Raw genomic sequence first — 15,401 nt, 5'->3', positions numbered from 1 at the left:
TGTGAGAGAGAGAGAGAGAGAGAGAGAGAGAGAGAGAGAATGCCAGAAGTAGTTCTGTCAGATGATGTATGTGTTTCTTCAGTGCTGTGATCAGTGCTGTGGTGTGGGGGAGCTAGACTCACCGCTGCTCTTCCACTCTCTCTCTCTCTCTCTCTCTCTCTCTCTCTCTCTCTATCTATCTATCTTCTCTCTCTCTCTCTCGGCCTCTGAAACAAGAAATTCCAATCTTTCTGTTTCTGCATTACTCAGAATTCCGTTCACAGCCTCTCTCTCCCTCCACTTATAACAGCCTGCTTTAAAATTCATAACTACATTTGCCCGAATAAAAGCAGCTAAGATGGAATATTTCCAGGAAGCTTACTTGAGCAAAATACAATTGGCCCTGGCATATTTAATAACCCTAACCTGCCTCTTTAGTACAGAGAGTCATAATAACAATCATAAAAAAGAGAGGAAAAAAAAAAAAAAGTCAAACCATGTCTTAGCATGAAATGACTACCCATAATTCCAGCCTGCGGCAAACGCGGAGGGGTGGAGGAGAAACAGCTCCTGTTAAAACTGTTTGGCGTCTTTTTACAAGAAAGAACGAATGTTACTGACTAACCAGCTTTAAAGGAATAATTCAACCAATGATGAGGCTTCTGGCATCATTTATTTACTCTCATGGCGCTTTAAACCTGCTTGGCTTTCGTTATTCTGTGGAGGAGATGTTTTACAGAATGTCCAAGCTGCGCATTTTCATATCGTAAAAATGCATTATTTGTTTTAGCATTATTTATATACTACTATAATATTATTTTAAATTTTATAGCTTTTATTTTTTGACATTTTTTCATTGTAAATTTTAGTAATATTTGTGATGTGCTTTTATTATTTTTATTATATTTATATTTAGTTTTAATTTATTATTGAATTATTGAATTTGTATTTACTTATTTATATTTTGTATTTCTTTTTTAGTTTTAGTAATTTTAGTACTTAAACTTATTTTATTTCAGCTAGTTGCCAGGTGAACATTTCTAATTTTCGTTGAAGATCTAATGTTCAAAAGCATACTTAATTTTCTATTTAGCGTTAATTAATTTTAATTTTATTATGCTTTATTTTTTATTATATTCTTAAATAAATATAAATAAATACATTATAAATGCATTAATAAATATATATAATTTATTTTAGGTTTATTTTAATTAACAAAAATTATTCATTTTTATTTTTTTGTTTGTTTGTTTTATTTAACAATAACAACACTGAAAGTAAACCGTGAACAGCTTCATAAATCATCATAGTCCATACGACTCCTGCACTATGAATCAAGTGTTGAGAAATCATATTTGTGTGAGCGGCACAGGAAAATCAGGTTGTTTCTTGCTTAAAATATTTGCTATAGCTCTAAATAAAACTTGTATTTCTGCATAGTAAATCACGATGGCTCACATGATGTGATAACTGATGGCATTATTGATGTAAAACCAGCACAAAATGTCTTGGAGAGCCATTTCTGAACGTCTGAATGAACACAAACATTGAAGACTGCAGCGGATGCATGATTTTCATATATATATATAAAAAAATGACACAAAGCTAAATATTATGACATACCATGAGTCATATGGACTTTAGTGTTTTTGTATTATTTAACACTCTGTGCTTTTTCTGTATGCAAATGAGCAATTCTGTTAAACAAAAAAAGATATAAAGGTTCAGAAGGGTTAAATAATGTGATCAAATAATGAGTCATTTCTTTCCATGTCTGAAATATTCCTTCAGTAGATGAGTGAGGTTTATTGGCTCTGATTGTGAGTGATTGTGGATCATAATGGAGCTCTGGGAGGTTCAGACAATGCCACGGGCCGCTCTCACTCTTTCCTTCCCGCCTGATTCTCAGTGTGTGTGTGTGTGTGTGTGTGTCTGTGTGTGTGAGTGTCTCTGTGTGTCTGTGTGTCTCTGTGTGTGTGTGTGTGTGTGTGTACATGAGCGAGCATTGTGGGATGTCCTGAGTTGAATTAGGTCACCTCTTCAGTCTGAGCTCTGCTGCTCTCCACAAACCAGCAGCACAGCAAACACAGAGACACAGCGCCTCCTGCTGGCGGACCAAGAGTCTGCAGACTCAGGTTTAAAAATGTCATTCAAAATTAAATTCATATATTACTATTTGTATTTACTAATTATAAGTCAAATAAGATGTAATAAATGTAACACATTCATTAATAAATTGAATTTATGTAATATTTCGGTGATAAAAAATAATTATAATTATTATAATTATAATTATAATTACCATTTATTACTATTATATAAATGTAAATGAGAAAATACATTCTAAATTTAAAATAATTTATTAGCTACCATTATTGACATTATTAAAATAATTCTAAATTAAAAATATTAAAAACCATCAATAACCAACAATCTAAAATAAATCAAAATTATACTTTATATATAAAAACTTAAATATAATAATATTTAATAAATGTATCATTTTAGTAATTAAAAAATAATTGCATTATAATTGTAATACATTATTACTAATAATTGATTACTATTATGTCAATTAAATTAATTCAAAGTGAAAAAAAAACTATATATATATATATATATCAAATGTAAAATATAATGATATTTAATAAATGTAATATTTTAGTATTTTAAAAAATTATGTATTATTATTAATAATAATATTTTCTACTGTTATATAAATTATTAATTAAAAAAAGTAAAATACATGAACATATACATTTAAAATATATAGTATATGTAGTTTTTGTGTCAACATTAATCATTGTAATACTGGACACTTAATTAACAATAATTAATGATAACGCCTGCTGAAAAGAGCAGCATTGTGGTCACCAGCAACTAGTTTAACCAGCTCCATCAGAAAGAACAGATTATGAAAACCACCTCAAAAAATACAAATGAACAAATCTATTTTTCAATATAAAGTACTTATTCAACATGTAGGTCATGGGGTTTATTTCAATGACGCATTGCATACATGTGCACCTAAATGCAATATGAATCAATTTAGATAAAAGCGTCTGCCAAATGAATAAATGTATAAAGGATAATTATCCTGAATGAGCCTGAAATGAGCCCAGAATGACTGATAATGAGCTGCGGATAAATGACAGAACTAGTGAAGCACCTGCTACTGACTGAACAACTAAACCATCTGTTCTATCAGCAGATATGAAGAAATATGAAGAATAACAGATGAACAGGAACAGATCTGTCATCATCTACTCACCGAACGCCATTTAATTATCAATTTATATCAAACTTAACTTCAGAAGTGTGCCTTTATGCTTTGATATCTAATGCAAAGACATTTAGACATTTGATTATATCAGTAAAAAATCCGTTTTTGATCAGCTTTGCCTCAAGGTCTTATGCTAATGTTATTATTAAAATAATAATTTTAATAAATAAATATTTTAATTTATTAAAATATCATTATTTATTTTCAGAGAAATTGTTGAATTTGTCATAAATGTACTAAACTTTCTGTTCAGGCATTTTCTCCTTTAAAGGTTGCATCAAAAAATCACATCATATCTGACTGCAAAAGCAACAGCCTTGTCAAATAAATAAGTAGGCTAAATAAATACTTTCTTTCTTTCTATTTTTAGTGTTGTTTTCATTGTCAGTTTTTTCCCTAAATGCTTTATGCATTTTCTGAGATTTTTTTATTTTTTAAAATAATGCTTTGATTTTTCGGCGATGAGCTTTGTAGAAATCGACGTGTTTCAGAAAGGGGGGGCATAGAGGAGAAACAATAATGTACAGTATGTGGAAAATAATGTGTTTTTTGAACCTTAAACCGCATAAACACATTTCATTACACCAAATACACCAAATAATGTTCTTTTTAGCAGCATCATATGACCCCTTTAATATATGTTATGTATTTGAATTCTACCTTTCAAAATGTTAAAAGTTGATTAGATATTTCAGACAATAAACTTTTCAAATGAAATAAACTGAAAAATCACTGTTTCCCAATATTACAAAATCCAGTGTTTTTCTCCTAGAGTGTTCTATGTATTTTCTGAGAATTTTTTTTTTTTCAGTTCTCCCTTTACAAATAGCAATTTGATCTTCTACAGTATGTGGAAAATAATGTGTTTTTTGAACCTTAAACCGCATAAACACATTTCATTACACCAAATACACCAAATAATGTTCTTTTTAGCAGCATCATATGACCCCTTTAATATATGTTATGTATTTGAATTCTACCTTTCAAAATGTTAAAAGTTGATTAGATATTTCAGACAATAAACTTTTCAAATGAAATAAACTGAAAAATCACTGTTTCCCAATATTACAAAATCCAGTGTTTTTCTCCTAGAGTGTTCTATGTATTTTCTGAGAATTTTTTTTTTTTCAGTTCTCCCTTTACAAATAGCAATTTGATCTTCAACTTCTTTTTTTTTTTATTATTATTAAAATTGCTTTGTTTCCTGATCATGTGCTCTGAAAAAAACAGAATCTCGTTTTTATTTTATTTTTTTCTAAAATGTTTTATGTATTTACTGGGAAAATAGTTTTTGAATGCTCTCTTTAAAAATAACCTTTTCGAATTAAATTAAATTAAATTAACAAATTGCTCTGTTTCCTCCGAACATTTTCTATTTGTAGAATTTGTTTCTAAAATGTTTGACGTGTTTTCAGAGAAAAAGACTCGGCCTCATTGTGTTCATGTGTTAAAAGCAGGAGAAGAGTGAAGCTTTGTTCCGCAGCCAGAAAACCACAACAACAGTCGTGAGAGTCGGACACAAATGACATCTCATTTGTTTTATTTCTCCGAGCAAATCATCTAAGACACAGTTAACTACTGTACATGACTCGTGTGCAGTGAAGCCGGCTGACGGACTGTGTTTGTGTGTGTTTTATTGAGCTTTTCGGTCGTGTTTTTGACCATATATGAGTGAAAGCTGTTCCCCGGGCCTCTCGGCCCCGGGCCCCAGGAAATGACCCCATAAAACTCAAGTCAACAGTTATATTTATTGCAATTTTATATACAAACAACCCTAAAAGGCACTCTTTTGTTTAAATAAGGATATGATTTTCCGTCCGATAGCTAACATAGTTTGACTACAGTTTAGTTTGAATTATAATATATTAAAATTTAGCAGAGTTTAAAAAAGGCCACATGAAGGATATTTTCCAGCTCTAAAAGTCCCTCTCTGAGCAGAAAACACTTGCATATCGCCGTCACCATGTAGCTGGAGCAGAAGAACGCAAACGGCACGGTAAAAATGTGAGGAATACAGCTGAGCGCCATCATTACTCACAAATCAGTCAGATATAACAAAATAACAAAACTAGATGATATTGCATAAAAGAGGCTGTGTTTACAATGCAATACTGCTGTTTTAAACAGCGTGCAGCAATAAACGTGTTTATTTCAGCACGCAGCATCTGCTTATCCCAGAAGTTGTTATGAATTTTTAATGCAAGCATGTGTAAAAATGTAACTTTTAGGCATCTAAACAAATGATGATTCAATATCACAACTGATATGATTTCCGGTGCATTTATCTGGATACGGAAGATCAAGTGCATTGCATTTTGGGATAGAGTATTCAGTGCAGTGTGCTCTGGTTTAAAGCAATTACTCAAAATGAATTATTAAAAAGTATCAAAAATTTATTTTTATTTAATTGATTTTAAATGGACTATTTTAATGCACTATTTTATGTTTATTTTTAGGCTTATTTTTGTATCATTTAACAACAAGTTAACATCAACACTGGCAAATCTAGTATGCAGTATGTTAGTATGTCATTGTAAACACAGCCAGGGAGATCAGCGCATACTGCTAGTAATGCTCATTATGCCCACTAGACGTCAGTATAACACTGTTATTTCAAATAAACTCAATCAGCTCAAACTACTTTTAGTGAAGGTTTGTCCAATTCTAAATCTGAATTATGATTCTCATTTGAGAGTTTTGGCTTGTAATAGAAAAAGAGAACTAACCATATTTCCCTTGCAAAAAAACATATGCCATATAGTATATGAATATGGCAATCATAAAGTACTACGGTACCTTTCGTAAGGGTTTGGCCGGTTGATTCTCTCTCTTCACAGATGCATAGATTCATAGCAGATATTCTGGAAGACGGCGAGTCTTAAAAGGCTATATTTAAAGTCAGAAGCAACCGTCATTTCTCACCATAGAAAGGTGAATTTTGCGATTCTCTCAGCTGCCAAACGTTAAAGCCCTTTTCACAATCAGAGCAGCTGCGGGTTTCAGTCTCTGTTCCAAAACCTAGTGAAGCTGCCTTCTTTTAAGGCATCGTAGGGACATTTGAATACAGCATCACAAGTATAGTTAGCGTTGAAGGCAATCCCAGAATGCACTGCAACAAGCTTGGGGGAAAAATCTATATAAGATGGAAATGAGTCAAGATAAATTATTGTAAATAATTAATTAAACACTGAAGAGTATATACTATAATAATTAAAAGTAATTAAATTTAGTATTTTTAATGTATTTATTTTATTATTTTGAAATGTATTTTTTTTATTGTATTATTTTATTTAAATGTATTGTTTTAAAATATATTTATTTCTTATTTTATTTTATTACAATGGACTATTTTATGCATATTTTTACACTTGCTATTGCAGCATTATCTTAGCAAACACCAGTGTCTCAAATCAGTTCAGTCTAGACGCTCCCTTAGTAGACAGCTGCCTATGTAGGTTCTGGAACAGAGTTTAATCTCTTGCTTTGTTTCTGTTGCTGCTCTCATAGCGTATGATTATGTGATTATGTTTTATACATTCATAAAGTTTATCTGAGATACAAACCAATAAAATGATAACGAATAAAAGGTCAGCGTTGCGAGGAACACATGGTGAAGTCATCAGTGAATGGCTGACAGTCTGTGAGGGAAGATTTGGCTTGATGTCCAGTGGTCCTACGGTCCCTTCCGTCGTCATGGCGTTTGTCCTGAGGAGGCGTCGTCATGCCAACAGCCCTAGTCGCTTGACCTTGGCCGACAGGAAAGAGTGAATGATGAAGACGATGCTTTTAGGGCAGGAGTGAAGGTCCAATTGCTGAAATACAAAAAAAAAAATCACATTAGATCTCATCAATATCGCAAATGTTTCTCTTAGATGCCACTGATATTAAAAAGAGAGCAAATTGTGCATATTTGTTGAAGTCTCCAACTTCTCAGACTGATCCTAAAATTATTAAAAAACACTTTTGTTCATTTTAAAGCTAAAAAATATTACATGAAAAACCTAAATTAAACCTAAATTAGAAAATATAATTAATGTAAATTATTAAAAAAGGGAATAAACTTAAAAATACATAAATAAATAGATAAAAATTCTAATAAAAATGACAAAAGCATATAAATTTAATACAAATTAAAACAAAAACTGAAAATATAAAAATAAAGTTTGTAACGGTATTAAATTATGCAACAAACATTTCAAATGTTTAAATGTTTAAATAAAATAAAAACTAAATACTCAAACCTAAATTAAACATAAATTAGAAAATTAGTTAATGAAAATTATATATTTAAAAAAAAAAATGGAAATAATAATTATACTATATAACTATAATTACTAACGGGAAATAAAGTAGTTATTTAGCAAATGGTTACATTAAAAACTAATAAAAATGACAAAAAATGTAACTAAAATTCAAACAAAAACAGAACATATAAAAAGAAAGTTTGTAACGGTATTAAATTATGCAACAAACATTTCAAATGTTTAAATAAAATAAAAACGAAATACTCAAACTTAAATTAAACATAAATTAGAAAATTAGTTAATGAAAATTATATATATTTAAAAAAATTTGAAATAATCTGACAAAAGTTGGAGTTGAAGCACTATAATTACTAACGGGAAATAAAGCAGTTATTTAGCAAATAGTTACATTAAAAACTAATAAAAATTACAAAAAATGTAACTAAAATTCAAACAAAAACAGAAAATATAAAAATTAACTTTGTAACATTATAAATCTCAAATGTTCACTTGACCACATTATGTGCATGTTCAAAAAGAGAGAAAAATTAGACTCTTTGCTAAAGAACTTCTCAGATGCGTCTCCTGAGAAAACGACCTCAATGATCTCAGAAGAGATCTCATCCTTGCCTCAAACTGGCCAAGAGATCCGCGATCTCAACACAAACTCAAACATCTCTTATCAAACTCCCAGAAGTGTGAGCATCAGAAGAGCATCTTCTACTAAAGAGCTTCTTGAATTCAGAATCAGGGTAAACCTCAAAGGAAGTAAAGTGAAAAGTGTAAAACTGTCTCTCACAATCTCGGCTTCTGGGCCTCCGAAGTCCAGGAACATCATGCGGACGCCGTCGTCTGAAGACATGCGCAGACGCTCGAAGGGCTGCTGGAGAAGGACGGTTCTCCTGACGCCGGCCTCCTCCGTGAACAGAGAGAAGCCCTTGTCTATGTGAACGCTCAACATACACGACTTCCCGTTCCAGCTGCACGCTACACACAACACACAACACACAGAGAGCACATCTTCCTTTACTGAACTTCTTCACTCAAATAAAATAGAAGCATTAGGTTAGAAAAACTTAGACTAAATGGAAAGCAGAACTGACGTAAGTTTAAGTTGAAGCATTAAAATGACTAATTGGAAATAAATAAAAACTAGAACTGAAATAAAATTAATTAATCCTGAATTGTAACATTTGGAAAAAAAGACAAAAGCACACAATAAAAACTTTTATTTTGGATGCGATTAATCGCGATTAATCTTTTGACCGCACTAAAAATTACTACTAAAATTAAAATAAAAACTAAAAATATGAAAAAGCTCATTCAAAATTTATATCACTATATATGTTTTAATTTATTTTAATGACTTTGCATAGTATGGAATCCTTTAAATTAAAATAAAATTAATTATAAATTAAATTATAATTTAAAGTAATTTTATTACTTTGAGTTTTTATTTAGCACTAAACTAAATAAAAACTCAAACAAATTAGCATAAACTAAAATAACTTCTTACTTTTTATTATCTATCTATCTATCTATCTATCATAAATAAATAAATATATATATATATATAACACACACACACACATACCACAATTAAATTGCTAAAATGTCCTAAAAAATGAAGATAAGAGCTATATATAAGAGCTATTATTATAATATAATATAATATAATAATACAAGCTGAAGCATTAAAATTACTGAGTAGAAATATATAAAAATTAAAACTGAAATAAAAATATATTTAACCTATGTTAAAATAAATAATAAAAATCACAAAAGCACATAATAAAACTACTAAAAATTTAACTAAATTTAAAATGGAAATTAAAAATATGAAAATAAAATTTCAAAATACTAATGCAAACTATGATAGTATATAAATAACACTAAAATAATACTAATCTATATCAGAATATGACCCTTCATGATAAACTCCAGTGTTTTGGCTTCAACAGCTGTTTGTATCCTATTATCTTTCATTTTGGCAGGCTAAAAAAATCAGGTATGCATAAACGAATAAATAAAGCACTGTCCACGTAATATGTGACCCTGCAGCACAAAAGCAGTCTTAAGTCGCTGGGGTATATTTGTAGCAATAACCAACAATACATTGTATGGGTCAAAATTATACATTTTTCTTTTACGCCAAAAATCATTAGGATATTAAGTAAAGATCATGTTCCATGAAGTTATTTAGTAAATTTCCTACCATAAATATATCAAAACGTACTTAGTAATATGCATTGCTAAGAACTTCATTTGGACAACTTTAAAGATGATTTTCTCAATATTTAGATTTTTTTGCACCCTCAGATTCCAGATTTTCAAATAGTTGTATCTCAGCCAAATATTGTCCTATCCTAACAAACCATGCATCCATGGAAAGATTATTTATTCTTTATTACATGGTGATATATTAGGTTAGTGGGCTAATCAACATTTAGCCTATCAAAAGCCTAAAACACACTGCAGTGCAGCACATTATTGACTCAACAGAAGGCGAGACGAGCACATACAGTCTCACATCTGCCTGACGTTTACTCATTTATTGTCTGTCTGCTCTGGAGAGATGATGGGGATTCAGGAGTGATTGCTGACCTGTGGTGACCTCCTGCACGAGCTCGGCGGCGCTGTGGCAGCCCTCCACCAGCAGGTGCGTCCAGCTGGACAGATCTTTAGCCGTGTCCACTCTGAACAGATGCGTCTCCACTCCCTGCTTAGTGCCCAAACGCAGACCGAACGTCAGCTCAGAGTCGTGCACTGATGAAGTCTTGCCCGGGCCAGAGTGAACCAGCCTGACGGAGACAAACAGCACTTACTAGTATACACACAGCTCAACTACTTACACACCTGCTTTAGAAACCAACAGATGTGGCTGTGACATTTGATTACAATTACAGCACCAGTCAGAACGGTTTATTATGATTATTACTGTCATGAACAGTTTTTTTAGTACAATGACAAAACAAAACAACAAAAAACCCACCATAAAAAATATGTACCAAATCAATGTGTGTGTGTGTGTGTTATGTATAAATCAATCAATCAATCAATCAATCAATCAATCAATCAATCAATCAATCAATCAATCAATCAATCAATCAATCAATCAATCAATCAATCAATCAATCAATCAATCAATCAATAAATCAACCAACCAATCAAATCAATCAATCAAATCAATCAATCAAATCAATCAATCAATCTTACTAAATACACATTATAGTATGATAAATGTGTGTTATGTGTGTGTATAAATAAAAATAAAAATATAATTACAATTATAAAGTATAAATAAAAATGTATATATACCCATTCTTGGACTATTTAGCATATAATTTTTATAAAATAATAAAATAAATATATGAAATAATATTTTATCATATACTTTATCAATCCATTTTTTATTACTATAGTCATCTGCCATGTATTGTGCCAGCATTACTGTATTACCGTGGTAAATGCGTGTAATGCATGTACTCTCATCTTATTGCTCTAGTGTGTACTGTTCGAGTGTGTTATGTGTGTGTGTGTGTGTGTGTGTGTGTGTGTTTGTACCTGGTGGTAATTAACGGATAGGTCTTGTCTGGGCTGTTGAGCGTCTCTTTGCTGTCGGGTAGAGATGTGTACAGCAGCAGATCTCTGTCTGTCAACACCGCCAGGATCGGCCGCTCTGAGCCCTGCCGTGACACACACACACACACACAGCCATCAGGCTCTGCTGCATCGTTTCGTCTTGTCTCAGGTGTGTGTGTGTGTGTGTGTTTCTCACCTGCTCGATGATCCAGCCGATGTGCGTGACGTCCAGACTGGGCTGCAGGGCTTTGAACTCAGCTTTAGCACTGCTCAGTAACGCTGCACTTCCGGTCTGGATGGCGTTATACCAGGCCTGAGCCATGGCGTGATCTTTAGCCCGCAGAAACACACACTTCTTCCTGTCTGACGACACCACCTCAAAATACCTCCAGAGACAGAAGAGCTGACTTTACACGGCAAGTCTCACTATGACCTCTCGTGGCATATTGCCTTAATAAACACAGTACCATAATAATGGTAAACAGTCCTTCTGCCAACTAATAAAGTTCATTAGACAAACTGTAGGCTGTTTTAATGTTGACTGTGCTGACAGGTGTTTCATCCGATCAGAATCGATTAATTTTGTTATAGCTAAACTTAAACAAATTACCAATATAAAAATATGATATGATATTATATGATATTATAAAGTTTGGGGTCACTAAGAATATTGAGTTGAAGGCATAAAGTATAATATAAAATCATTTTGTTATGGCTTTAAATATGGACCAACATAAAAAAAATAAATAAAATAAAATAAAATAATAAAGCTTGGGGTCACTACGAATATTGAGTTGAGGCCATGTTATGGCTTTAAATAATGGCCAATATTAAGTATATGATATGATATGATATGATATGATATGATATGATATATGATATAAAGCAGCACAACAGTTTTTTGAATGATTTCTGAAGGATCATGTGACACTGAAGACTGGAGTAACGATGCTGAAAATTCAGCTTTGATCAGAGAAATAAATTACATTTTAACATATATTTACATAGAAAAAAATATTTTAAATTGGAAAAATATTTCAAAATTTTACTGTTTTTACTGTATTTTTGATCAAATAAATGCAGCCTTGGTGAGCAGAAAAGACTTTTAAAAACATTAAAAATCCTACCGACCCCAAACTTTTGATTGGAAGAATATAATATCTAATTTTATTATTATAAATCTATATAAATGTGTCTATTTTTTTCCAGTGCGTCAATGCACACTAAAGCTGTAAAAAAAACTAAACATTGTAAGGAACAAATGTAATGATAGATAACTATTTAGCGGTTTTGTAACCACCTGACATAGAAAGTGTTTAATGTTTGAATTAGAAAAGCTGGAGTAAATCCTGATCTTTCAATATGAGCCTAATCAGATACAGATCTAAACACCACAGGTGTGTTTGTACCTGTCCTCTGTGTCCGGCGGGCACTGTTTGAGTGTCACGTGGCACATTCGGAGCGGGATGGTCTGGGTCTCATTTAGCGCGGGGTCCGTCTGTTTCTGTGGGCTGGCTGGAGGAGAGTCGAGCACCGGGGGTCCCGTCGTCGATCCGCCCTTAAAAAACGCCGACATCTCCTTAATATACTTCACTACCAAGAGAAAAAGAGACAGAGATGGGCATTATTCATACTGCTAATTTAAAGTGTTCCTGTCATGTTTAAATACAGCTCAGCACGTCACTTTACTACCATCCTGATCAACTAGTTATGATTAGATTGGAACACTAGCATACTGCTTACTACATACTACACAGAAAACACTGAATACTGGCTGATGTTTTGCAAGAATAGTATGTGAAACAGTTTCATGCATCACACAACAACAAACATTTCAAATAATAAATATATATATATATATAAGAAATTAAATTAAATTAAAATCAAATTATATAGATTAAAATTTTATGAATTATACATCTCAATTACATTGAATTTATGAAAATTGACTAGATAAACCGATATTAAATAAAAATAAATGAATAAATTAATCATTTATTCATTCAGTCATTCATTAAACCTAGTCCAAAATGTTGTAACAAACACCAGCATTTAACTTAAAAAATGGTTTTTTTTTTTTTTGGTTCATTGGTACATTGCGCAATAAATTATTCACAAGAATAAATTTGAAATAGATCATGTTTATTGCATGGTTATTGCATCAGAAATATATTTTTTCGATATATAAATAATATCCATTAATCTAGATTAGAAAACAGGACTTTTAAACAGAGTGTGTTTGATTATGGCATCAGCAATATCTTTTTCAATATATAAATGTCCATATATAAATTATTTCAATATAGAAAATTTCAATATATAAATTAGGTTGAGAGTATGAAAAGATACATTTATATTGAATGAATGAATGAATGAATGAACCCAATGATTAAACTCCAAAATACAATAAAAATAACAGCATTTAACAAAAAAAAAAAACGTAAAAAAAAAAATCTATTCAGTGCTACATTCCGAAAGAAATAATTCACTAGATTGAATTTGATATAAAGTGTGTTTGATTATTGCATCAAATCTCAACTGTGAAGCTGCACATATTATCAGGCAACTGAAAAATTAAGTTAAGTTTGTATCAGCGCTACATTTAGTTCCTCAACAGTGCTACTAAACCACACACACACACACACACACACACACACACAAACACTCTCTCTCTCACACTCTCACACACTCTCACACACACACTCACAGACAGAACTTACGTGCTACTGGCACTCTCCTCTGCAGCAGTGGTCCTTTCACAGTCTGTTTGCTGTCTTTATTAACGCCGATGAAGGCTGTATGAACGCTGCTCACTCCGGCATGAACGCTGAGCTCCACAATCCTTCTCCTGATGTTCTCTGGTTATTAGATTGGAACACTAGCATACTGCTTACTACATACTACACAGAAAACACTGAATACTGGCTGATGTTTTGCAAGAATAGTATGTGAAACAGTTTCATGCATCACACAACAACAAACATTTCAAATAATAAAAAATATAAACAACATAAAATACAATTTATAAAAAATAAAAATAATAAAAAAGATTTTTTGTATTTTTAAACAATTTTTAATTTAAAATAAAAAATACAAACAATATAAAATACAATTTATAAAAAATACAAATAATAAAAAAGATTTTTTGTATTTTTAAACATTTTTAATTTCAAATAAAAAATACAAACAATATAAAATACAATTTATAAAAAATACAAATAATAAAAATAGATTATTTTGTATTTTTAAACTTTTTATCAGGCAACTGAAAAATTAAGTTAAGTTTGTATCAGCGCTACATTTAGTTCCTCAACAGTGCTACTAAACCACACACACACACACACACACACACACACACAAACACTCTCTCTCTCACAGTTTCACTGTAGAGGCTGAAGTGTGAAACACAGCCCTGTCTCTGTCCGAGCGAGTGATACCAGCGGAGAGGGGCTTCCTCGGCTCAGAATAGAGCTCGTCTCAGCGGTCAGCCGTTCACTAACACACAAAAAAAATACAAATAATAAAAATTTATTTTTTTTGTATCTTTAAACATTTTTTTATTTCAAATAAAAAAATACTAACAATATAAAACACAATTTATAAAAAATACAAATAATCAAAACACACACACACACACACACACACACACAGTCTGTTTTCACATGTTGCGTCTGAATTCCCCAGTCCTTCACCTGCTGACCACACACACACTCACACACACACACACACACACACACACTCACTCACTCACTCACTCACTCACTCAGTCTGTTTTCACACGTTGCATCTGAATTCCTCAGTCCTTCACTTGCTGAAAAAAAATACAAATAATAAAATAGATTTTTGTATCTTTAAACATTTTTTTATTTCAAATAAAAAATTCAAACAATATAAAATACAATTTATAAAAAATACAAATAATAAAAATTGATTTTTTTGTATCTTTAATCATTTTTTAATTTCAAATAAAAAATTCAAACAATATAAAATACAATTTATAAAAAATAAAAATAATAAAATTGATTTTTTTTTTACATTTTTAATTTCAAATAAAAATACAAACATTATAAAATAAAAATGATAAAAAATACAAATTATAAAAATAGATTTTTTTTGTATTTGTAAACTTTTTTATTTTAAAACAAACAATATAAAATACAATTTATAAAAAAATACAAATAATAAAATAGATTTTTGTATCTTTAAACATTTTTTTATTTCAAATAAAAAATACAAACAATATAAAATACAATTTATAAAAAATACAAATAATAAAAATGATTTTTTGTATTTTTAAACATTTTTAATTTCAA

General features: G+C 30.9%; 1 protein-coding gene across 1 annotated transcript in view; it reads right to left on the bottom strand.

Moving 5' to 3' along the window:
- Positions 1 to 6,609: 6,609 nt before the first annotated feature.
- The window catches only part of snta1 (syntrophin, alpha 1), a 31,040-nt gene continuing 22,248 nt past the window's right edge, over positions 6,610 to 15,401 (bottom strand). Inside the window, exons 3-8 of the mRNA XM_016552650.1 lie at positions 12,498 to 12,681; positions 11,285 to 11,474; positions 11,071 to 11,192; positions 10,111 to 10,307; positions 8,306 to 8,493; positions 6,610 to 7,074 (exon numbers count right to left, since the gene is read on the bottom strand). Of these exons, the coding sequence (XP_016408136.1) occupies positions 6,982 to 7,074; positions 8,306 to 8,493; positions 10,111 to 10,307; positions 11,071 to 11,192; positions 11,285 to 11,474; positions 12,498 to 12,681 (974 nt within the window). The 3' untranslated portion in view covers positions 6,610 to 6,981. The remainder of the gene's footprint in view (positions 7,075 to 8,305; positions 8,494 to 10,110; positions 10,308 to 11,070; positions 11,193 to 11,284; positions 11,475 to 12,497; positions 12,682 to 15,401) is intronic.

Source organism: Sinocyclocheilus rhinocerous, unplaced genomic scaffold, assembly GCF_001515625.1.
Source record: "Sinocyclocheilus rhinocerous isolate Xijiao unplaced genomic scaffold, SAMN03320098_v1.1 scaffold795, whole genome shotgun sequence".
Taxonomy (NCBI): Eukaryota; Metazoa; Chordata; class Actinopteri; order Cypriniformes; family Cyprinidae; genus Sinocyclocheilus; species Sinocyclocheilus rhinocerous.
The sequence above is the reverse complement of the archived record's forward strand: the minus strand, read 5'-3'. Positions and strand labels throughout refer to the sequence as shown.